The 26,018-nt window shown below is 42.8% G+C and overlaps 1 protein-coding gene across 13 annotated transcripts in view; it reads right to left on the bottom strand.

Moving 5' to 3' along the window:
- The window catches only part of WDR20 (WD repeat domain 20), a 65,531-nt gene extending 45,617 nt beyond the window's left edge, over positions 1 to 19,914 (bottom strand). For 2 of the 13 annotated variants that reach the window (XM_061159448.1, XM_061159442.1), the window contains exon 1: positions 19,610 to 19,913. In XM_061159448.1, coding sequence (XP_061015431.1) covers positions 19,610 to 19,858 — 249 coding nt within the window. In that variant the 5' untranslated portion in view covers positions 19,859 to 19,913. Of the gene's footprint in view, positions 1 to 18,818; positions 18,938 to 19,609 lie in introns of all 13 variants that reach the window. The other 11 variants (XM_061159445.1, XM_061159452.1, XR_009695480.1 and 8 more) reach the window with 10 other exon arrangements.
- Between the last annotated feature and the right edge of the window lie 6,104 nt (positions 19,915 to 26,018).

Below are 26,018 nucleotides of genomic sequence, written 5' to 3'. Positions count from 1 at the left end.
AAACCAAATCTACATAAAAAAGATGAAAATAAGAGACAGGAAAACACTCCATGCCAATATTAACAAAAATAAACTGATTTTCCAACCTTCAAAACAGAATTTTGGAAACAAAATTTCCAATCCTGAAAACAGAATATCACAGTGAGATGCTTAACGCACACCTATCAAAAATTGATCAATAAAGCAGTCATAAAAACTGTAAAGATATGGGCAATGTGAACAGCATTAAAACCTTTATCAAACACACATACAGAGATATGTCACCCGGAGCCTAATAAATAGAGGATATACATTGTTTTAAAAATACATGAAACAAACAAAAAAAATAAAAATACATGAAACATTTTAACTAGGTTACAAGGAAAAAAGATCATTACCTTTCAAGTAACTGACATTTAAAAAAAAACATATTCTATGACGATATCACGAGAATAAGTTAATTAATAACAAAACTAAACACCATGAATAGAAACTTTAAAATGGAAATAGCAAAATATTTAGATCTTAATGACAAGGATGAGGAGGGCACGGCAACAACTCCACGATTCTTGCCTGGAGAATTCCATGGACAGAGGAGCCTGGTGGGCTACCCGTCCATGGGGTGGCAAAGAGTCGGACACCACTGACGACGATATTACCACATACACATAACGTACGGGTGACAAAGTAATGCTGAGGAGGGAATTCTACAGTTTGAGCACATCATTAAAAAGCAAGAAAGGCTAATAACCTATGTTTTCAAGCCAGAAATCTAGAGAAAGAACAAAGAAAACAAAGGAGGTAAAGATAGATCTTATTAATAAAAAACAGAAAGCAAAGAAATACCTGATTCTGTGAAGCAAAATTTGACAAACTCTTACAAGTTTGTTCAAGAAAAAAGTAAAATATGAACGAGAGGTGCCGCTCCAGCTGGTGACTGCAGCCAGGGGCTGCCGAAGAATGGCAGAAACATGGGTACCCCAGCAACTCCAGAGCAGGTCCCCGCTCTGCAAAGGGGCCACAGTTCCACCCGGGGATGGCCACATCCGTGATGGCTGACGGGTGGTCTGGAAAGCTGAAGAGGAACTGGCAGAAGTCACTATTAAGGAGACTCCAGAGAGGACAGTGACAAAGATGGAGCTTTGCTGGAGCACAGGCCACACCAAGGAAAGCCATAATCTGTTTAATTGCCTTAACAAACAGATTTCGTAAACAGATTTGTGCTCCCTGGGGAATACCCACTGGATTAACTTGTTGCAATCAATACTCTTTTCCTTTTGGGGGGTGGTGAGAAAAGGCATAAACAATTTTAGAAACAAAAGATACAGTGAAATATCTGTAGTCCACCTCATGGGAGTAAGAAAAGGAAAGGGAGCAGGACTGAGCCACAGGGAGACCCAGGTAAAGACCAGGAAGAATCGAAAGAACAAAGGTGAAGCAGAGTGGCCAGAGAGACGTGGTCCAGAGAAGGAGAAAGAAAGTCATGGTTTAAAGTGTCACGCATGACAAGGAGGGCTCCAATGAAGAGAAGATGATCAACTGTGTCCAGTGCCGCCGAGATGTCAAGGAAGTTTTGGGCTGCGTGGCATCCAACGGTTTTGGCAGTGTGACACTGAGTAACCTATATGCTGGAGAAATCAAAGAAGTGGGAGCCAAGGTCACACTGGGGCAGAAGAACAACTGTTTCTATCTAGATTAGTGATTCTGGAGCTAAAGCTGTTTCAGCTGATGACAAAACTCAAGAGTGTCACTTGGAAGCGAGTGCCAGAGGTGGACACGTAAGGCAAGAGATGGAGGCACTACGGTGCCTGATGGACTACGTGGTGGACAGGAAACCACCCAGGATGGTGGCCAGAACTGGAGTGGGAGGGGAGGCCGTGAGGCAGGTGCCAAGGTGTTCAATGAGCAGACAGCAAGGCAGTCAGCTCGTGGCCACGAGGAAGACAGAGAAAGGCGGCCTGAGTCCAAGGGCAGAGACTCCAGAGGGACGCCAGGAGGGATGGCAAGCGGACGGAGGCCTGATCCAGAGCCTGCTGTGCAACCCAGGGGCAGGGACTTGACGGAGCCCTTCCGGCTCAACCTGTGCCGCGCCCTCTGAGATCTCTCGGACTGCAAACTGCAGCCACACCAAGGAAAGCCCCAAGAACAAACCCCATTATTTTTTAATAGCTGAGCTAATGTTACCCTCAGTTTTGCTAGCTACCTGTACATCTACCTATTCCAAAATCCAGAAGGGGAAAAAAAAAATGTAAGGAGTTGTGTAATTCCTAGAATTGAATGGGACGTAAGAAGGGACTGGAAGGGAGAGTGTGAGCACTCCTCCAAGACACCAGGACAAGGAAGTGGTTGCTTCCGAATAAAACGCGCTCCAGGCAATCAAGACACCAGACAACTGCCTCCTGGGTCAGCCTGCAAGAACTCTTAACAGCACAAGATCCGAGACTGTGACTAATTTCTCAGAGCCTCTCAACCAATGCAAATGGGGTTGGCAGGCCTACCTCTGTGAGCTTTGGCAACAAACACGAACCAGGCCTGTCTTGTGACAGGGATTTTGAGAGATTACTGAGTTTACTCCAGTAAGGCCTTAGCGGAGGGCAATTTCAACCAACTCATTCATTTAAAATCGAACACAATGTGCCTACCATGTATAGGCTTCTGGAAAAACATCTACTTCTGCTTAATTGACGATGCTAAAGCCTTTGTGTGGATCACAACAAACCGTGGAAAATTCCTAAAGAGACGGGACTACCAGATCACCTTATCTGCCTCCTGAGAAAGCTGTAGGCAGGACAAGAAGCAACAGTTAGAACCACACATGGAACAACTGACTGGTCCAAAATTGGGAAAGCAGTATGTCAAGGTTGTATATTGTCACCCTGCTTATTTAACTTATATGCAGAGTACATCATGAGGAATGCCAAGCTGGATAAAGCACAGGCTGGAATCAAGATTTCCAGGAGAAATACCAATGACCTTAGACATGCAGATGACATCACCCTAATGGCAGAAAACGAAGAAGAACTAAAGAGCCTCTTGATGAAGATGAAAAGGAGAGTGAAAAAGCTGGCTTAAAACCTGACATTCAAGAAACTAAGATCATGGCATCTGGTCCCATCACTTCATGGTAAATGGGGAAAAACTGGAAACAGTGAGAGACTTTATTTTCTTGGGCTCCAAAATCACTGTGGATGGTGAATGCAGCCACGAAATTAAAAGATTTTGAATCTGCTTGGAAGAAAAGCTATGACAAACCTAGACAGCATATTAAAAAGCAGAGACATCACCTTGCCAACAAAGCTTCATACAGCCAAAGCTATGGTTTTTCCAGTAGTCATGTATGGATGTGAGTTGCACCATAAAGGCGGCTGAGTATTGAAGAATTGATGTTTTCAAACTGTGGTGTTGCAGAAGGCTCTTGAGAGTCTGGTCTACAAGGAGGTCAAACCAGTCAATCCTAAAGGAAATCAATCCTGAATATTCACTGGAAGGACTGATGCTAAAGCTGAAGCTCTAATACTTTGGCCAGCTGATGCGAACAGCAGACTCACTGAAAAAGATCCTGATGCTAGGAAAGATTGAAGGCAGGAGAAGGGGACAACAGAGGATGAGATGGTTGGATGGCATCGCTGACTCCATGGACATGAGTTTGAGCAAACTCTAGGAGATACTGAAGGACAGGGAAGCCTGGCGTGCCGCAGTCCATGGGGTCACAAAGAGTCAAACACAAGTGAGTGACTGAACAACAATTACAGGCACTGCAGTGGATATAAGATGAAGATGATGATTTCTGCCCTCACCATTCACTGTTCAGGGGAGGAGACAAAGATTCATACAAAAATCTCCAACACTGTGAAGAGGTGGGAGGACACTCATAGCAGTCAAACAGCAGGAGCAAGGGAAACAGAGGCTCCTAGAGCATGCAGAAGCGCTGCACAGCCCAAGCCCTGCTCAGCATGCAGCTACAGCGTGCTGTGTTCCCTGCTTTACGGATTCATCTCACTGTGAGCTCTTCTCCAGAGGACAGAGCTGTGTCTACTACAGCTGGGTCACCTGACTTCAGTGTAGCCTGCACCTCTTGGTTGCCCACCCTGTATCTATCTATAGACCTATTCTCCTGTCTGGAATCTACTCACACTGCAGCTCCAGAGCAATCAGGATATCATATAATCCAATCCCCTTAAGAAAGCCGTGAGTTAATCAGGACTCCCAGTTGAACACTGCATATTTTCTTGGCCTCAAGAATGAGCTGGTAACCCAGTTTGGTACAAGAAGTCAAAGGAAGTTTGCTGAGGGCTTCTATCAAACAATCCTCCTTATTCTGAGAAAGTGATTAAAATTGTTTATTCTCATCCTGGATATTGGCTCTCATTGTGGGCCATGCAGTACAGAAATCTGAAGCTTAGAACCCCATCACTATTCTGCCACGGAAGCCAGGATGACACACAGTAGACAGCAAAATACATAGATGATCAGCAAAATAGAGCTGCTGTCCCAATCAATTCACATCTGAAGTCCACCTTACCTCTGGAATTTTCAGCATCATAAGCCAATACATCTCCCTTTAAAGTTTAAACTTGAGTTGAGCTTCCTGCTACTTGCAAAACAAAACATACCTAACATTATAATATATTCAAGGTATGCTAAATCCTAAAACTACTGGTAAATCATTATCTGTATCAATTTCTTGTACAACACACTCTAATGTTCATCTCTTGCTTCCAGCATAGACTTTGTTAAACCTAAATTTTAAAATGTTAAACTTTTCCCCTCTTATTTAAACCTTGGAGAATAGCAACTGGTTAACACCTAAATAATAAAACTGTGGCTCAAAATTATAAAAAAATCATAAAAGTTTACAAATTTATAAAGTTAACTGCAAAAATACGAAAATTCTTTATGGCAAAAACAAATACAAACACACCCTTAAGCAAAGCTACAAGACAGATGACAAACTGAGACAGAAAAAAAATGTTAATTCATTATCATAGACAAAGGACACACCTCCTAAGATGTATAAAGAACTCCCCTTTTAGAAAAATCAAGATGTCCAAAAACCCAAAAGAAAAATGGGTAAGGGATATGAAACAGTTCATAGAAGAGGAAATCTGTTTCACCCTAAATAAACAGAAAGATGCTCAACCTCACTTGTTACAAGGAGAAAACAAACACACTAATTTCTCACCTATCATATCAAACGCAGAAGTCTGGGGACACACTGCTGGTGAGTCTGTGGTGCAGTACAATCAGCGCACGCCCTCCCTACAGAGGCTTGAAGACATCTATTAAAAACATGTACATATTTACCCTCTGACTCAGAAGTAACTCTTCTGGAAATACATACTACAAATATACCTGCCTCGATGCAAAATAATACACATGCAAAGTTATTCACTGCAGCCTTATTTGTAATTTAAAAAACATTAACAGTTAAGAGTCATCTGGTTAAATAAATTAGGGTACATCCACAGCATGGAGTATAAAGCAATGACAAGAAAGAGTGAAGCTCTCGATTTACTAATACGGAAAGATCTCCAGTATATATTGTTAAGCAAAAAAAAAAAACAAAGATGCAAAATACCATACATAGTAAGCTCCCTCAATTCCTTCGGATCTCTGCTCAAATGTCATCGTATTCTTATGATAACAGAAAGATGAGTCAGAAATGAATAAAGTGATTATAGGGAGAGGAAGGGAATGGAGTAAGGGGTCAGAAAGAATTGGAAGCTAGAGGTCTCTGAACATAACCATGTTTTGTAGTCTTGATATTAGAGCCAGTGAATGTTTACATAATTAAAATATAAAAATAAATGTATTTCTGACAACTTTCTAAAGGTATAACTGACATACAAAGAACTGCACTTTTTGTGTTAAACATTTACAATTTGATGAGCTTGCGTAGCCTTCTCCAGGGGATCTCCCAACCCAGGGATCGAACCCAGGTCTCCTGCACTGCAGGCAGATTCTTCACCAGCTGAGCCACAAGGGAAGCCCAAGAATATTCTCCAGTGGATCTTCCTGACCCAGGAATTGAACCGGGGTTTCCTGCATGGACACATGCAAGAACCCATAATACCATGACCACAATCAAGGTAACAGACATACCTAACACATCTCAACATTTCCTTATGTCACTTCATTTTTGTTTTTTTGTGGTAAGAACACTTAATATGAGATCTACTCTCTTAAATTCTGAGGTACACAATATGTATTGTTAACTACACTATACTGTACACCAGATCGCTAGAATTTATTCATCTAGCATAACTGAAACTTAACTACTAACTGTGTGTGTGCTTAGTCATGTCCAACTCTTTGCAACCCCATTGAACTGCAGCATGCCATGCTCCTCTGTCCATGGAATTTTCCAGGTAAGAATACTGGAATGGGTTGCCATTTCTTACTCCAGGGGAGCTTCCTAACACAGGGATCAAACCTGAGTCTCCTGCATCAGCAGGCGGATTCTTTACCACTGCACCACTCTGAAGCCCAACTGAAACTTACACAAAATTAAAATTCAAAACAATCTCTGAAGTACTAAAAGTGGATTATAGTAATCATTGCACAACTTAGTAAGTTTACTTAAAAAAACAAATCTCAGTGAATTGGACACTTACAATAGAGGGCAGGAAGATAGAATAATTTGACTGGATTAAGTGTGAAAAGACAGTGGAAGAATTGGAGGGAGCTGTAGTGACCACACCTCTCCAACTTTAGTGAGCACATGAATCATCAGGTGGTTTAGCTGCTCAGTCGTGTCCGACTCTTGTGACCCCACGGACTGTAGCCCGTCAGGCTCTGTCCACCGGGATTCTCCAGGCAAGAATACTGGAGTGGGTTGCCATGCCCTCCTTCCAAAGGATCTTCCCAATCCAGGGATTGAACTCAGGTCTCCCGCATTGCAGGCAGATTCTTTACCATCTGAGCCTCCAGAGAAGCCCAAGAAGTAGCTGAGAAATGGGGCTGAGATCTTGTCAAGAAAATCAAGAGATACCAAGGGAACGTTTCATGCAAAGATGGGCTCAATAAAGGGCAGAAACGGTATGGAGCTAATAGAAACAGAAGATATTAAGAAGAGGTGGCAAGAATACACAGAAATATACAAAAATGATCTTCATGACCCAGATAACCATGATGCTGTGATCACTCACCTAGAGCCAGACATCTTGGAGTGCGATGTGAAGTGGACCTTAGGAAGCATCACTGCGAACAAAGCTAGTGGGGTGATGGAATTCCAGCTGGGCTATTTCAAATCCTAAAAGACGATGCTGTGAAAGTACTGCACTCAATATGTCAGGAAATTTGGAAAACTCAGCAGTGGCCATAGGACTGGAAAAGGTCAGTTTTCACTCCAATCCCAAAGAAGCCAATGCCAAAGACTGTTCAAACTACCATACAATTGTATTCATCTCACATGCTAGCTCAAAATTCTCCAAGCTAGGCCTCAATAGTACCTGAACTGAAAATGTCCAGATATTCAAGCTGGATTTAGAAAAGGCAGAGGAACCAGAGATCAAATTGCCAACATCCACTGAATCATAGAAGAAGCAAGAATCACAGAAAAACATCTGCTTCATTGACTATGCTAAAGCCTTTGACAGTATGGATCACAACAAACTACGGAAAATTCTTAAAAGCGATGGGAATATCAGACCACCTTATCTCTGCCTCCTGAGAAACCTGTAGGCAGGTCAAGAAGCAACAGTTAGAACCGGACATGGAACAAGACTGGTTCAAAATTGAAGGAGGAGTACATCAAGGCTGCATATTGTCAACTTGCTTATTTAACTTCTATGAGGAGTACATCATGGGAAATGCTGGGCTGGATGAAGCACAAGCTAGAATCAAGATTGCCGGAAGAAATACCAATAACCTCAGGTATGATGACACCACCCTTATGGTAGAGACTGAAGAGGAACTAAAGAGCCTCTTGATGAAGATGAAAGAGGAGAGTGAAAAGGCTGGCTTAAAACTCAACATCCAAAAAACAAAAGATCATGGCATCTGGTCCCATCACTTCATGGCAAATAGATGGGGAAACAATGGCAACAGTGACAGATTTTATTTTCTTGGGCTCCAAAATTACTGCAGCCATGAAATTAAAAGACGCCTGCTCCTTGGCAGAAAAGGCATGACAAAAAAGGTATGACAAGTGTATTAAAAGCAGACACATTACTTTGTCAACAAAGGTCAGCAGAGTCCAAGCCATGGTTTTTCCAGTAGTCATGTATAGATGTGAGAGCTGGACCATAAAGAAAGCTGAGCACTGAAGAACTGATGCTTTTTAACTGTGGCGTTGGAGAAGACTCTTGAGAGTCTCTTGGACAGCTAGGAGATCAAACCAGTCAATCCTAACAGAAATCAAGCCTGAATATTCACCAGAAGGACTGATGCTGAAGCTCCAATACTTTGGCCACCTGATGTGAAGAACTGAGTCATTGGGAAAGACCCTGATGCTGGGAAAGACTGAAGGTAGGAGAAGGGGATGACAGATGATAAAGTGGTTGGATGCCATCACTGACTCAATGGACCTGAGTCGGAGCAAGCTCTGGGAGATATTGAAGGACAAGGAAGACTGGCGTGCTGCTGTCCATGGGGTCACAAAGAGTTGGACAGGACTGAGGGACTGAACAATAAGCTGCCCCAGACAAAGAACCTGTAGGCAGCGGGTGGGGCCAGAAAGGGTTCTCCCTTCCTTTCTCAAGATGGCGGGAACAACAACATGATTGCTGTAGAACTGGATTCAATCAGGGCTAGAACAGAGTGTGTGGGCAAAGGGAGTTAGAGCTATTAGTCCCAGCATTTAAGACAGGAGTGTGCTGGAGAGAGCAGCAGGGTGGCAGGAGTTAGAATCGCTGAGAACTGAAGGCAAGTGGGGAGAGTCCAATGAGGCCTGGCATGACACGATCTGACAGCTTGAGTCCTGGAAGAGGATAACACTCCAGGAACTGTAAGAAGGACTAACTAAAACAGGAATAATATGTTCCTGCAGAAGCAGTATCAAAAGAATGAAAATACAGTTAAAAAAAAAAAAAAAAAAACTTTCAAAAAATCATACTGAAAGTTCTGGAAGCTAGGATATATCCAACATTTAAACCATCACTCACTAAGGAAGATAATCCTATCTTCCCAAGACTTGCACAAGCTTCAACCCTCAGGAGCCACTCACCGCTTTCAGGAGGAGCCATCAACTGCCACATTCTCAGGCGCTGGGCTCCCAGGCCCCTGATCAGAATCCTCTCCATCTTCAGCCCACCCACCCATCAGAATTCAGCCCAAATATAACCAGTTAAAACCTAAATTCCCACTGCATTTGAGACAAGTAAACATTACACTGTAATCATCTACTCCAGGAACCAAAAGAAACACAGTCCGTCTTGCGGAGCAGTTCTTGTACCTCCCCCTCTATTTAGGGCAGAAGGGCGCAGAACCATGAGGAGGACCACAAAAGCAGCACACAACACCGCCAACTCAGAATTCCAGACCCTCAGCTGCTGAGTGAAACACCGCCCTCCACAGGCGCCACAGAGACCTCTTCACAGAGCAAAAAGGTGCCCTGACAGAAGCAGCCAGTTATCCTCCTCTCATTTAATCACACATACAACACTCTCTGAAGAAGGTCAGCCAAGATTATCTAATCAGGATGCTTAAACTTTCTGTACTCATAAAACTTTCTGATTCCTCATAATAATGTTTTTAATACAGAAGAGTATAAAGGAGGGACTTCCCTGGTGGTCCAGTGGTTAAGAATCTGCCTGTGACACAGGGGACATGGGTTCGATCCCTGATCTGGGAACTAAGATCCCACATACCCCATGGCAACTAAGCCTGTGAGCCACAACTACCACGTCCACGAGCTCTAGACCCCATGCTCCACAACAAGAGACGCCGCTGCAACGAGAAGCCCACACACCACAACTAGAGCGAAGTCCACGTGCAGCAACAAAGAGCCAAAAAAAAAAAAAAAGATTACAAGGGAGACTGATTATATTAAAATGGTAATCAAAATGGTTATACTATATTAAACAAATTTAGGATTTTTTAAAGTTTATTTCACACTGAATAATGGGGTTCTAGTAGCAGATCCACTAACTACTGTAATTTCAAGGTAGTGATGAGTATAAATGATATTTGATATGCCTGCAACAACCATAATGTGATATGCAAACACCTGTGATTTTCACTGGTGATAAAGTCACAGGTCTGTTACTATGTGATTTGTTGCCTATGTTCATAATTGAAGAACACATTAAAACTCAGAAGTTCAGTTAAAAATAAAGATGTAAAATATTTCTTCCCATCTAGGTTGACATACCTCCTAAATTTTAATCAGATTAAGAAGCCCCAGGGAATTCCCTGGCAGCCCAGTGGTTAGGACTCTGTGTTCTAAGTGCCAAGGGCCTGGGGTTCAACCCCTGGCCAAGGAACTAAGACCCTTCAAGCCTCACACTGCAGCCATAAAAAAAAAAAAAAAGGCCCCAGTAAGTGAATATTGTCTAAAATAGCAGACACCATACACCTCACCACTATTTGTTCATTAATCTTAACACCTGATTACAGTCACATTAGGCCAGGGACCATGTCTTATTTGTCTTTGGGCTTACAGGTCCAATACACGTTAGATGAAGGAACAAGCCATTTATCATCCTACTGGACTGTGGGCTCCCTGACCGCAAGAGATTCAGTCTCAACAACAATGTAGAGCAGGCACTGGAATCTTGAAAGAGTAAGTGTGTGAATATCTTATCTCCTTGGTTGGATGATAATCCTCCTGGGCTCAGGGATCAACTCACACTTCTTTGATTTCCCAGAGTCCAGTATACTGCTTCTCACATAAAACCACTCAAAAAAAATTTTTTTGACAGCATCATGCGGCATGTGGAATCTTAAGTTTTCCAACCAGGGATCAAACCCACATGCTCTGCAGAGCAAACTAGGAGTCTTAACCGCTGGACCCACCAAGAAAGCCCCTAAAACCACTCAAACATTTACTAAATGAAACATTAAGACAAGACAGAGCCTCTGAAACAAAAATTAAAGTAGATAATGAGCAACTGGACCAGTTCTGTTGTAGCAAGAACACACATACACACACACAACCCACCCTACCCCACCCTACCCCACCCCACCCCCCCCCCCCCCCGCCGCTGCACTGGCGAACCTGGCTATGAACCGACGGAAAAACAGTTTAATGTCACAGGGATAAACTACAATGTGGTTACTTGAAAATATGTTAAAAATATTCCCATTCTTAATTTAAAAATATAAAAACCTTAAAAATTCCTTCCTCATGAATGGTTCTTGCTTCTTTCTCATAAAAATCTACAGTTTCAAGTACATTCTCCTTCTGCTACAAAACAAGATAAAATGTAGCACAAGACTTCCCTGGTGGCACAGTGGATAAGAACCTGCCTGCCAATGCCGAGGACACTGGTTGGATCCCTGATCCCGGAAGATTCCACACGCCGCAGAGCAACTAAGCCCATGCACCACAATGACAGCCTGTGCTCTGCAACGAGAGAAGCCACTGCAACCAGAAGCCTGAGCACCGCACCACAGAACAGCCCCTGCTCACGGCAGGGACGGAGAACCCTCGCAAAAGCAACAAAGACCCAGCATAGCCAAAAAACTTAAAAAACAAACAACTAACAACATTGTAAAGCAACTATACTACATAAAAAATATAATAAAACAATATAATTTTTTTTTAATGTAGCAAGGCTGATTTGACTTGTTTTTAGTATTAATACAATCTACCCTACTGTTCAAAATTCCATACTACAAAATAGAACTGACATTACTCAGTTTACAAATTACCAATTGGCAGAGAAGCAGTGAAGCTGGTAAAAATGCTGAAAGGTAAGACTGGGGGCAGGATAAGCTGGGAGGTTGTGACTGACATGTACACACTACCAAACATAACACAGCCAACTCACAAGGACCTTTTATACGGCACAGGGGACTCCACTCAACACTCTGTAACGGCCTATCCGGGGAAAGAATCTAAGAAAGAGTGGACACATGTAACACATCCACTTTGCTGAATACCTGAAACAAAGCACTGCAAGTCAACTACAGTCCAATAAAAATTTTAAACTGATAATAATAAATAAGTGGAAAGGGTTAGAAAAGGTAAGAGTAACTGCCAACTAAGGCTCAATCAGAAATGAAGACAAAGCATTTCTGAAATGAGAAATACAAGGCTATACATTTTGGAATTTACACATTTCAGGACAAATCATCTATTTGAAATCCAACCCAGAATTCTTCCACTAGGCAGAGAAACACTTCTCCACTTCACCTTTACCCCTTAATTCCATCTGATTCGTGTACTGCTTATGCCATGTGCTGAGCACTTTCTACTTTTATTACAATTATCAAGACAAAAATACAAGTTCCGTACAGATAGGAGGTATCTTAATTTACCTTCATGTCACCCACAAGAGATAGTAGTAACTTGTATATAGCAATTCAGCAAGAAACGCTTGATGAATAAGGATTATTTTTTTCAAAACAAGACATATCTTGTACTCATTATGAAAAACAGATGCCAAATGTTCAGAGGATAACCTGTCATTGATACTCTCAATTTTAAATGCCCTGAAAATTAAAATTGAGAATGTCTACCAAATAAAAGTTACTTCTATTTTTGATGTCTATTCCTAAATAACAAATAGGACCACATTTCGTATTTCTGCACAAACTAACCTAGCTGAGATATAAATTAAAATGGTCTCTAAGACAATACCAGACTATGAAAATCTTTACATTTATTTTAAAAATAAGGTTCTTTAGGCCTATAGCCAAACTAGTCAGCAACAAAATCCACTACGTTTTGATTCTTGCTCAAGTTTTCTACCATAGTAGAATAAACACTTAAAGTTACTAGATGATTAACTCAATGATAATACATATAGGTGACAAGTTTCTTGAGGGCATAGACTTTGTCTATACTCAGCACTGACTCAAGAGACATGAGTTTGAACAAACTCTTGTAGAGAGTGAAGGACAGGGAAGCCTGGCGTGCTGCAGTTCATGGGGTCGCAGAGTTGGATGTGACTTAGTGACTGAACAACAAAAACGTATCTAGCACCACGTATCTGGGAGGTACGCCCCACAAATATTTGCTGAAAGATTTGACAATCATCCTAGCTCCTGGCTCTCACTGACACGCTCTGGGAGCTTCTCACCACGGCTCACATCCACCCATGGAGCCTCTCCAAGTATCAGCACCATCCTCCTCTTCAAGGCCAAGGGGACCAGGGTATCACAGGCAAGCTTCTCAAGCCTGCTTTAGGCGATAAACATGCTTCCCCCTCAGTACAGATGATTCTATAGTCAAATAAATTAATCTTTATATGAATACCTCAGAAGTCATTAAGTGGCCCATAATGGGGAAAAAAAAAGATTTCCATCCAATTCCATATGTGCCCTACTAAACTAAGTATAAAATTTCTCAAAGTAAATTTGATATAAAAAAAAATTCCAAACTTCTAAGCCTCTTCTAAATAATAAATGGGGAGCAGAGCAGTGTGAAAATACAAATGGGGAGAAGGGTGTGAAGATGACCTTCTTTTAGAGCAATCTAGTATCTAAGACCAGTCTGTGGATAAAAAGCTTTAAAAGGCACGTAGTTCACCCTCCCACGTGAAGCATGAATCCCCCGGTCACCAACAGGTGGTCCTGCAGTCTTTGACACAGAGACTTTGGTATCTCCTATACAGAACACTCATTGTCTCTCAAGTCAACCCATAACTGTCCTGGATAACTCCATCTCAAAAAACATTTTGGCTATTATTATTAACTGACCTTCTGACCCCAGCTTCATCTCAGCATGGTGTACCCAAGCTTTTTCTAGCAATAAAGACGTAGAATCACTATATGTTCAACCGCTTTCACAACACACCCCACTCTTCCCAATTCCCATTCAAAATGTAGGCAGTGAATCCAAGTCAGGAGACACCTCCCCAGTACAAAGATAAATTTTCATTTAAAAATCACTGAGCACAGAATCATACAATCTTAAGAAGTGAAAAGGCCTTGTATGTGTTTTAGTTGCTTAGTCCACCTCTTTGTGACCCCATGGACTGTAGCCTGCCAGGTTTCTCTGTCCATAGCATTCTCCAGGCAAGAATACTGGAGTGGGTTGCCATTTCTTTCTCCAGGGGATCTTCCCAAACCAAGGATCGAACCCTGGCCTCCTGAATTGCAGGCAGATTCTTAACCGAAAAGGCCTTGGACACCATCTAATTCTACTTTTCATCTCTTGTAGGAATTGTTTCAATCTCTGGACAGTACATCTATGGCCCAGAATCTTAAGATGGCAAGCAAAATGTAAAGGCTCTTTGCTTTGAATGTTAAGTAATTCTGAGTGTAGCTTTAAAAACTTGTTTGATTCAATTTAAAAAGGAGGAGGACTTCCCTGGGGGCCCAGGGGTTAAGCATCTGCCTGCCAATGCCGCAGCTACTGCATCCTGCGCTCCGCAAAAAGAGGAGAAGTCGGAGCACCGCAGCCAGAAAGGAGCCCCGGCTCAGAGCAATTGGAGAAAGTCCGCGCACAGCAACCGAGAGCCAGAGCACCATACAACCATAAACAAACAACTGTTCTACAGGGGGGGTCAGGAGGGCATAAACTGGGGTAAACAAGGTCCTCCACAGAGAACTACATTCAACAGCCTATAATAAACCATAATGGAAAAGGATATGAAAAAGTATATAGGCATATATATAGATAACTGAATCACTCTGCTGTACACCAGAAACTAATACAACACTGCAAATCAATCATGCTTCAATAAAATATTTTCTAAAAATCTGAAAAGTTGTTTGACAGCACCTAGGTCTGGTAGGTAACATAGTTTGATAGAAGCAGATCAAAAGTAACCTGCACCATTTGGCTGCTTTCCACCACTTCACTGTCTCTTGCTACATAATTTCCCAGTTATAAAGAGATAAATTTGTTACCAGCTAACAATAATTTAAAACATCTTTTGAGGGGACTTCTTTGGTGACCCAGTGGCTAAGACTCTGTGGCTCTCAACGCAGGGGGCCGAGATGTGATCCCTCGTCAGGGAACTAGATCCCACTTGCTGCAACTGAGAGAGCTGACAGGTTGTGCAGTGAAGATGGAAGACCTGGTCTGCTGCAACTAAAACCAGTGCAGCCAAACAATAAATAAAAATAAATATGAAAAAATACTTTCAGTTTTTAATAAAATAAAACATCTTTTGGGACTCGCTTGGCAGTCCAGTGGTTAGGACTCAGCTCTTTCACTGCCGGGAACCTGAGTTCAATCCCTGATCAGGGAACTAAGAACATGTAAGCTGTGTAGTTCAGCAAAAAAAAGTTTTTTTTAATTTAAAAAAATAAAATAAAAATGTCTTTTAAAAGATATGAGCTACTAAAGATACCTGGTAATTTTGGGCCTAACACTGAATATATCTTCCAGCACCTAAAGATCGTTCTTTAAACTAATGTATATGGCTGCATCAAGTCTTAGTTGTCGAATGCAGGATCTTTTGTTGCTGTGCACGGGCTTCTCTCTAGTTGTGGCATGAGGGCTAAGTTGCTCCAGTTTACATGGGATCTTAGTTCCTGGACCAGGGATTGAACCCAGGGCCCCTGAATTGCCAGGCATATTCTTAACCACTTGACCATTAGGGAAGTCCCTAAAGATCTTTTTAAAGTAGGACATAGATGGACATGGACGCTTTACCCAGTCATTCACTCAACAAATTTAACTGTAGGGGTCTACTCCATGTAGGAAAACAGAGAAAACAGAAAAGACATCCAATTCTAAGGGAGCTTTGTTTCTAGAAGAGATAGAGAGTTACAAATTGAGAAAAGTTCTAGAAAGGCAAAGTACAGGATGCTATAAAAACGTATAATGGGGAAAACTGATCTAGACTGAGAATTCAAAGAAGGATATGCTGAGAAGTGATGCTCAAGCAGGAATCTGAGTGGCGGCATTCACATTTATGCTAAAACAGATCTCCATAAAATCAGAGTTGGTACAATAAGCCCAGTACCTTGGCATCTTTATACTGAAACCTCTTTTAAAAAAAAAAGGAAACCAAAGTATGCCATAAAGAAAGCTAGTAGCTGAAAGTTCTTGGGTAGAAGGGTAGGGTCTCACTCGTCTTTCGGTATCCCACATTACCTTGCCGAGTAGAATTATCATCATAGTCACTTAAATCTTCGCTGAAACAATGAGTTTACCCTCAGTATTAAGTCAGTGTCCATATTATTTTTAATTCAGCAAAATAAATTTATAAAACTAGATGTTTTCACACAAGAAACCCTACTCGGAACTTTGGTTCTGAAAAGAAATGATGCTTTTATCTACCTCACAGGATTGCAAGATTCAATAAGATTACACAGGGCAAAATGCCGGGGTAAATTCTGAAGAGCTTGAAGTATACGGTTATCTGTGCAACCAAAAAGCTAGATCAGTCTCTTCTCACTAAGACAGCTGTTTAGATTCAGTTGTGCTTCTTTGTCATGAATTTTTTACCTTGAGAAAAAAACTGATTCACAGTTTGCACATCCTCTCTAGCCTTGGCTTTCTCCAAAGGGGTGTGACTCCATAAACTGAAGGTCCCTTTCAGCTCTAGCAACTGACCTGTGTTTTCCCAGGGCCAAGATTACACTCCTCAGCTTAGGTCTCTGACTACCTCCTCATTTACTCTAATTCCCCAGGACTCCACACTTGCTTTCAGGAATGACAGTACAGAGTTCACAATTTAAGGTTTTTAAAAGACCTAGTTTTGCAGCAGTGTGCATGGGCCTAGGGAATATTACACTTAGTGACATAAGTCAGAAAAAGACAAATATTGTATGACATCACATATTACATGTGGAATCTAAAAAATCATACAAATGAACATCTATGTAAAACATAAAGACTCACAGATAAAACAAACTAGCAGTTACCAAAGGGAAGAGGGAAGGCAGAAGGGGCGAGTTACGGGTACAGGATGAGAGACACAAACGATGTATAAAATAAACAAGAAACAAGGGTATACTGTATGGCACAGGGAATTACAGCCATTATCTTATACTTTTAATGGAGTATAATCTGTAAAAATACTGAATCACTATGCCTTATACCTGAAACTAATATTATACTATAAACCAACTATACTTTAATAACATAAAAGACCCACAGTCAGATTTAAGTTGAATGTATTCATCCAATTTAAATCTTCTAAATGACATAAATGATCTGATTGTTGTAAAACTTTGTATGCCCCAAAGGAAAAAATTTTTAAAGAGTTAAAACAACGAAATGCCAAAAACAGATTTATAACTCCTAACCCCAAAAAGTAAAATTTGAAGTTTTTAAATTAAGGTTTAATTCACCTTTAATTAAGGTTTTTTAATTAAGGAAAAGTATCTGCAATGTTTTAAAATCAGAAAACGGAGTCATAAAAACAATCAGTTATACTCAGAAATAACAGAAAATAAATGCAAACTCATTCATAGACATGATTTTTTTTTTAAAATTACAGTGGCTAGAAAACAGCTTAAATGTCCAACATATAATGCGAATGTATCCACAAGAAATTACCACATGAAAATGAAATTTTATGGAAAAGTTAATGTGCTCAAGTAAATTACACAGCTGAAGGCTCATTTACATGTTTAAGATTTGTCTTGTTTAAAATCATTTTTTGGTGTAGTTTTGAAAAGATCTTGTAGTTTATCCTTCATTGAGTAGGACTAAAAGTAGGCACCATTATGATACTTCCAGGCAAGAGACCTATTTTTATGATGCAAACCAGAGATACCAGGTACAGATACAGTTTGCCACTAAAATACTTCAGAAACAGCATATTTTAGAAGAAGAAAAAAATTTTTTAAGGTAATGTCTACACTAGTGACAATATATTTAGCTTTTAGGCACTTTTAAATTATTTTGTAAATCAATTTAATAACTTAAAATTCTAAACTTATTTTCAGAGAAAAAGCTGATCCTTTCAGTCACTGCATCAATGTCAAGATAAACGCTCCTGTCTGACAGATGCTCTTAACGCTTATTTGAACTGTATTTCACACCTACTGAATGTTTGGGGCCTTTAAAGTTCATTATAGTCATAATGCTAAAAATCACAACAGCTGTACTGCAATCCTCTTTTAAAGAGCTGCAGACAGACGTGAAGTAACTCGTCAAGGGCCACCCAACAAGTCAGCGACAAAGTTGAGGGTATGACTAAAAACTTCAACTCCTAGACTACTAACTACTTCAGACTTCCAATTCTGTAAGAGAACAAAGTCAAGCGATTTACCTGCAGTAATTTATAACAGGATACCTCAAACACAGTAGTATACTTAGCACAGACACTAACAGAAAGGCTCACCTAGAACAAATGAGACAACTTGCTCTATCTAGATATCACTGCCACATTCCTAGATCTTGTAACCAAGCAAAAACCCACTGCTTCTGAATACAGTATATCCTGGGAAACGTTCACCCTTCAATACATACAATCTATTTTCACACTAACTGACCATTTATAAATTAATCTGTTAACACCTTTTCCCACGCCCAGGTGCTGGCGGGGGCGGGGGGGGGGGGGGGGGGGCCGCTGGTGAGGGCATTAATTTCCTCATTTTCCCAAGAGTCAACTCCCAGACAGCGTACCTCAAAAGTAAGCAGTTCTCAATGAGAACACAGTTACGTAGTCAATGAAAGAAAAGTTCTAATAAGTTCCTTCTTTCAAAGAGATACTTTAAGAGGATGATTACATGCTTGCCAGAATTACTGTTAAAATCGCCCGCCCAGAATAATGGTTCTTGTGAAGCAGCTTTTAAGGCATATCCCTCCCTTGCTGGGCACATACAGTCTGACTTGTTAGACGAGGATGGATCTGGGCACGCTCCTACAGCATCCCTAGGAAGCAGCTCAGTTCACTGAAAACATCTCCTCCACTCCCAAGTGTGGTCCTCATTCCGTTCCATACTGTAAGGGACAAGATGACCCCTCCCTTAACAATCTCTCAGAAGGAAGGTTCCCTCCGCGGAGACAAGTTGACAGCCAGCCTCCCTCAGATGATTTTTTTTTTTTTTTTTTTGAAACGGCCAAGTGTTAACAGCAGAAGAGGCTCCTAGTGAGTGGCGGTGCGGCAGCAGGTGAGGTGGCCCTTGGTGCCGAGCCGGTCCATTTCTGACCGAGTTCTCCGCCTCCCTGCCGGGTTCCGCCTTACAAATCTGCCCCCAGCCGCCCCTGGTCTCTCACCCAGAGCCGGACTCGCAACCCGCCCCGGGAGGCGAGGCGGCCCAAGCCGCGACCAGACGGCCACCCCACCTCTTCCGGGGACTCGCAGGCCCGGCTCCCCGGCCGTGTCAGAACCTGACAAACCCTGCTGGAGGGGCGGCAGCCGGCCCCACACGTTCCCGGGGGCCTCACGGCCGGAGCCCCACACCCGCGGCCCCTCTCCACCGCCCCCGCCGCCGCCACTCTCCTCCTCCCGAATCCCCCCTTCCTCAGGAGCACTCCGGTGGAGTTACCAGCCCACTCCAAAGTGGGAGCGGTGGCCACCCCGGCGGCCACCCCGGCCTCCCGCTGTCACCGCCCTGCCCCCGACCTCTGCCCACGCCGGGGCGAAGTCCCGCTGACGCCCCCGGTCGGTACCTTGCGGACCCCCTTGTAGATATAGAAGTAGAGCTCCCGGCCCACATTGAAGCAGAGGCGGTCGCCGTTACCAGACTGGTCGTTGAGGTTTACGAAGGAGACGCGGACAGGGTTAGAGCCCTGCGAGTTGAAGGGCACCCGGTTGGGCCGGCTGTACTCCGAGTGCGGCAGCAGCTTGTACAGACCTTCCCGGGTGGTGAACTGGGTCTTAATCTCGTTCATCTCCTTCCCTCCTCCCTCCGTCGCCATCTTGGAAAGCAGCGTTCATCCTGCCCTAAGTGCCCGGATCACGCCCACCGCGCAGGCGCCGTCCCCGGGCTCTCGCTCTTTCCTCCCTCCACCCCCCCCCACGCCCCCGCCCCTTCCTTCTGGCCCCTCCCACCCGCGAGCCGGCCCCGCGGAGGCTGGCGAGGAGAAGGGGCGGGCTTGTTTACGGCCCGACTGCGCAGGCGTGCTCACCTGGCGCGCTCCACGCGGCGGGGCGTCCGCAGGCTCCTCCCCCCGCCGGGCGCGGCCTCGGCGCGACCCCAGAGGCGCGCAGGTGTTGCGGTGCAGGGTAGGGCCGGTGGGCTGACTGGACTGAGCCGGCTGACGAAAGCCGCGGCCGGGCTGAAGTTGGCGGCGCTGAGGGAAACTCAGGCCCTGCCCTGAGAGGTCCCGAGACCTTTAGGGGCTGAGGAGGGAGCCGCTTCAGCAGCCGGCAGTTCGGGGTCGGCGCGTGGGGTGCGGCGAACAAGCGCGGAAGCCCCAGTGTTCTGACCCAGGGGAGGGCGCGGGGGAGCCCCGAGGCTGGGAGGGGGCGGGCCCTCTGTCCTGATCCTCCGCTAGGCTGCCCTGCGCGACCGTTTGGATGCGCGAGTCAGGAAGCCCCTCTGCGCTTCCCAGAATCCGTTTCCGAGAAGGACCTCAGCTTGCCGCTTCATCTTTTTTTTTTTTTTTTTTCTTTTTTTAGACGGATTGGCGGGGAGTGGACGTGTAGATACGTAACATCTGTGTTTGTTAGTCAAATATCTGCATACCTATCTGTGGTGAGCATTGGCTAATTTCAGGAAAGCAGGTTGTGTCGGCGCTTCTGTTTCTTAAGTTTGTCTCCACCAGGTGTTGAGAGAAAAGGGGAGGGGTCGGGTCGGGGAAATGACTTTGGGAACCAGATACTGAATCGAAGCAGGATTCCCTTCTCTTGCTCCACAGTTTATTAAGAGCTCTCATAAAGTTGAAGGCTGTTGATTTTTGTATCAGGCTCAAGTGGAATCTGCAGAATGGTTTACTCCGCGTAGTTGTGGGGATATACTGTACTCGGTCTCGATTGTAAAGCAGGCACGCGGATTAAACCATCACCCTTTTATCCCTGGGTTTCTTAGCATATTGCACTAGAGTAAGAGTTTCTCAAGTGATAAAACATTCTGACAGACTTTCGCGGAGTTGGAGTGCGAGGCCAATATTTGTTACACCAACAGGGTTCTGTTCCCTCAGTACAAATCATAGATGGAGGGTCACAAAAGAAGTAGAGGGAGGTATGTTGTAAAGAGGAGTTTAAATCATAAACATTTTACGTATCACAAAGCAAGCAGATGCCAGTGCAGACAGCGTCACTGATGTAATAATGCGTTTGACGCTGACATCCCGTAGCCGATGTGCATGTTGGCAGAAAAGCTCTAGAGTAAAATCCTACTTAAAGAATAGATTCCTAAAACACCTAAAATTTGTGTTACAATTGTTCTGATGTTATGTCTTCTGCTAAAAGTCAGATAGGTATCAGAAGTCTTTATAAATGCCACAATGTATTCTAGTTCCCATGGATTTACCCCCAATTTCCTATAACTATGTTATTTTACGTTGAAAATGTGTATAATCTCCTTGAAGGGTAGTGACATCCTGAATCGTCTAAAAATAATTCAACTGTGTTCCTTAGTTACCACGGGGGAAAAAATAATAATACTTGGAGAAGAAAAAAAAACCTAAGCTAGCAGAAATTAACCCTCAAATTAACCACAACTTTCAATTATCAATAATACCTATAACGTTAGGGTTCTATTAAGGTTTTATTCTATATAAATTTAACATTTGATTGTGATCACAGTAATAATAGGTTGTTCACTTTGTCCCATCCAAATCCTTTGAAAAATTTAATAGTTTTCCTCTTTTCATTTACCCTGCTACACACTCAACTCAATAAATAACACCAAATTTATATAACTGGGCCTGACTGATTTTCAGTTTCAAACTGGGCATTTTTACATGGATTTGTGCCTCAGATTCATCAGCCTCTAAATCTTATCCATATTCTCAAAGTTGAGTCATTATAGCTTCTTGCATATAGCTTTCCTTAGCAATATGCCTCTCCTTCATTTCACTTTTTTTCTCTCAACTTTCCTGGAATAGACAACTACCAAGATAATTTTCTTGAAACAATGCTTTAGATACTACATTATTTTGCCCCCAAAACTCTCAATGACTTTGATTATTCATACTATTCTGTTTTGCATGACTCCTCCATTCCAGTCAAACTCTTCTGCCATCACCCTTAGCTCTTTGCCCTACCATGGGAAGACCTAGGTAGAGCTGACCGAGCAGAGGAAAAAAATCCCACAGGGTACCCAAGGCAGGAGTGTGCATAGCATGTGCAAGGAATAGCAAGACAGCCAGTGTGGCCAGAGCAGAGTGAGTGAGGAAGCTTTAAGAATTGCAGGCTTTAAGAATCCATTTGGGAAACTTCCTTCATGGTTCAGTGGTTAGGACTCCGTACTCCCAATGGAGGCGACCTGGGTTCAATCCCTGATCGAAGAACTAAGATCCCGCATGCCATGGCCAAAAAAAATTTTTTTAATTAATAGAAACTAAAAGAATCCATTTGCTTGCTGGTTTGAGAGTAGACTCAGGGAGACATGAGTGGACAGGGAGGCCGCTTCAGAGGCTAGCAGTAGTATTCCAGGCCAAGGATGATGGAGGCTTGGATGAGAAGTGGTGGCAGTTGAGGTTAAGAAAGACTAGAGAATCCTAGTTACATTCTGAAGGTAAATTCAATGGGATTTCCCAGCAGATAAGAGGTGGCTTGTGGGAGATATGAAAGAGTCAAGAATGACCCCACGATGGGCAGCTGGAGGATGGAAGTACCATGAACTGAGATGAAAAGGCTGGTTAAGAGCAGGTTTTGAAAGGAGGATTAGGGTTTCCCTGGTGAATCAGTGGTAAAAAATTCACTTGCTGGTGCAGGAGACACAGGTTCAATCCCTGATCCGGGAAGATCCCACATGCTGCAGAACAACGAAGCCCATGAGCCACAACTATCAAGTCTGTGCTCTCGCGTCCACAAGCCGCAATTACTGAGCCTGAGCACCAAAACTACTAAAGCCTGCACACCTAGAGCCTGAGCTCTGCAACAAAAGAAGCTACTGCAGTGAGAACCCTGAGCACAGCAGCTAGAGAGTAGCCTCTGCTGACTGCAACTAGAGAAAAGCCCAAGCAGCAACGAAGACCCAGGAAAATAAACAGAATTCTAAAAAAAAAAAAAGGAAGACCAGGAGCTCAGTTTTGAGCATGTTGGGTGTGGGATGTCTATGAGGCGTTAATAGGAAATGTCCAGGAGGCAGTTGAATAATCGGGTCTGGATAGAAGTCTAGCCCACTAGCAAGTGCATGTATTCAGCAGTCCTTAGCTGATAGATGGCCTCTAAAGCCTGGATCCTGTCACCAAGGGACTGAATGGGCACAGTGGGACAATCTAGGAGGTGGGAGAGAAGAGGAATATTTGTTGATGAAAAAGAGCATACTAGGTCATATGGCAGTTCTATTTCCAGTTTTTTAAGAAATCTCCACACTGTTTTCCATAGCGGCTGTACTAGTTTGCATTCCCACCAACAGTGTAAGAGGGTTCCCTTTGCTCCACACCCTCTCCAGCATTTATTGCTTGTAGACTTTTTGATAGCAGCCATCCGGACTGGCGTGTAATGGTACCTCATTGTGGTTTTGATTCGCATTTCTCTAATAATGAGTGATGTTGAGCATCTTTTCAAGTGTTTGTTAGCCATCTGTATGTCTTCTTTGGAGAAATGTCTGTTTAGTTCTTTGGCCCATTTTTTGATTGGGTCATTTATTTTTCTGGAATTGAGCTGCAGGAGTTGCTTGTATATTTTTGAGATTAATTCTTTGTCTGTTTCTTCATTTGCTATTATTTTCTCCCAATCTGAGGGCTGTCTTTTCACCTTACATATTATAGTTTCCTTTGTAGTGCAAAAGCTTTTAAGTTTCATCAGGTCCCATTTGTTTAGTTTTGCTTTTATTTCCAATATTCTGGGAGGTGGGTCATAGAGGATCTTGCTGTGATTTATGTCGGAGAGTGTTTTGCCTATGTTCTCCTCTAGGAGTTTTATAGTTTCTGGTCTTACATTTAGATCTTTAATCCATTTTGAGTTTATTTTTGTGTATGGTGTTAGAAAGTGTTCTAGTTTCATTCTTTTACAAGTGGTTGACCAGTTTTCCCAGCACCACTTGTTAAAGAGGTTGTCTTTTTTCCATTGTATATCCTTGCAACTCCAATGTATATCATGCACCCCAATGTTCATCGCAGCACTGTTTATAATAGCCAGGACATGGAAGCAACCTAGATGCCCATCAGCAGATGAATGGATAAGGAAGCTGTGGTACATATACACCATGGAATATTACTCAGCCATTAAAAGGAATTCATTTGAACCAGTCCTAATGAGATGGATGAAGCTGGAGCCCCTTATACAGAGTGAAGTAAGCCAGAAAGATAAAGAACATTACAGCATACTAACACATATATATGGAATTTAGAAAGATGGTAACGATAACCCTATATGCAAAACAGAAAAAGAGACACAGATGTACAGAACAGACTTTTGAACTCTGTGGGAGAATGTGAGGGTGGGACATTTCAAAAGAACAGCATGTATACTATCTATGGTGAAACAGATCACCAGCCCAGGTGGGATGCATGAGACAAGTGCTCCGGCCTGGTGCACTGGGAAGACCCAGAGGAATCGGGTGGAGAGGGAGGTGGGAGGGGGGATCGGGATGGGGAATACGTGTAAATCCATGGCTGATTCATATCAATGTATGACAAAACCCACTGAAATGTAAAAAAATAAATAAATAAATGGTTGGGTAACACTGTTAAAAAAGAAAAAGAGCATACTATTTTTTTTTTTCAACTTAATACATAGGAGTATTCACTTTAGACCAAACGTTTTTTCCAACTCAGAGATTGGTTCATTAAGATGCTGAAAAGCAGTGTTGTGTTTTGTTTTTTTTTTTAAACCTTGAAGAGAAACAGTGTTTGCCACAGTGACCTTGGGCTTCTCAGATTGCCGGGGTAAAGAACCTGCTTGCCAGTGCAGGAATTCCAAGAGATGCGGGTTCAATCCCTGGGTCAGGAAGATTCCCTGGAGGAGGAAATGGCAACCCACACCAGTATTTTTGCCTAGAAAATTCCGTGGACCGAGGAGCCTAGCAGGCTATGACTAGTCCATGGGGTTGCAAAGAGTCGGACATGACTGAGCTCGCATGCACAGTGACCTTATAAAGAAAAATGGGCACAGACAAGCGTCTTTAGAAACTACACTGGAGCTCTTTACTGGCTCATTATATACAGTAACCAATCTCAAATTTAGCTTGTTGATGAGCTTATTCTATTATTAATCACATCATGACTTGGTACTTCTTAAAACACTGTTATGGGAATGGAAAACAAATTTGGAAAACAGCATGTAACATAGTGTCCTTAATACACCACTCCAACTTTGTATTTCAGATATGCAGACTGGTTAAACTGACACACCATTGGAATTGTTCAGTTATGATATGTACAAATTGATCTTGTGTAAAGCATCTTATTCTCTAACCGTTATCAAGTGGATGCAATACTTAATATTTCACACATGCTTTGCAATAGAAGTACTTTTTAAAGAGCTCTTTTAGGGTTTTCTAAGGGGCTTCCCTCATGGCTCAGATGTTAAAGAATCTGCCTAGATGCAGGAGACTCAGATTCAATCCCTAGGTCGGGAAGATCACCTGGAGAAGGTGCTGAAGAAGACTCTTGAGAGTCCCTTCGACTACAAAGATATCAAACCAGTCAATCCTAAAGGAAATCAACCCTGAATATTGACTGGAAGGACATGCTGAAACTCCAATACTTTGACCACTTGAGCTGACTCATTGGAAAAGACCCTGATGCTGGAAAAGGCTGAGGGCAGAAGGAGAAAGGGGTAACAGAGGATGAAATGGTTAGATGGCATCACTGACTCAATGGAGTTAAGCAAACTCCGGGAGATAATGAAGGACAGGGAAGTCTGGCACACCGCAGTCTGTGGGATGGCAAAATGTTGGACAACTTAGTGACTGAACAACAGTGCCACTTAAAGGAAGTGCCTACTCTGTGGGCATTTTGC

The sequence above is a fragment of the Dama dama genome, chromosome 13 (genome assembly GCF_033118175.1).
Source record: "Dama dama isolate Ldn47 chromosome 13, ASM3311817v1, whole genome shotgun sequence".
Taxonomy (NCBI): domain Eukaryota; kingdom Metazoa; phylum Chordata; class Mammalia; order Artiodactyla; family Cervidae; genus Dama; species Dama dama.
The sequence above is the reverse complement of the archived record's forward strand: the minus strand, read 5'-3'. Positions and strand labels throughout refer to the sequence as shown.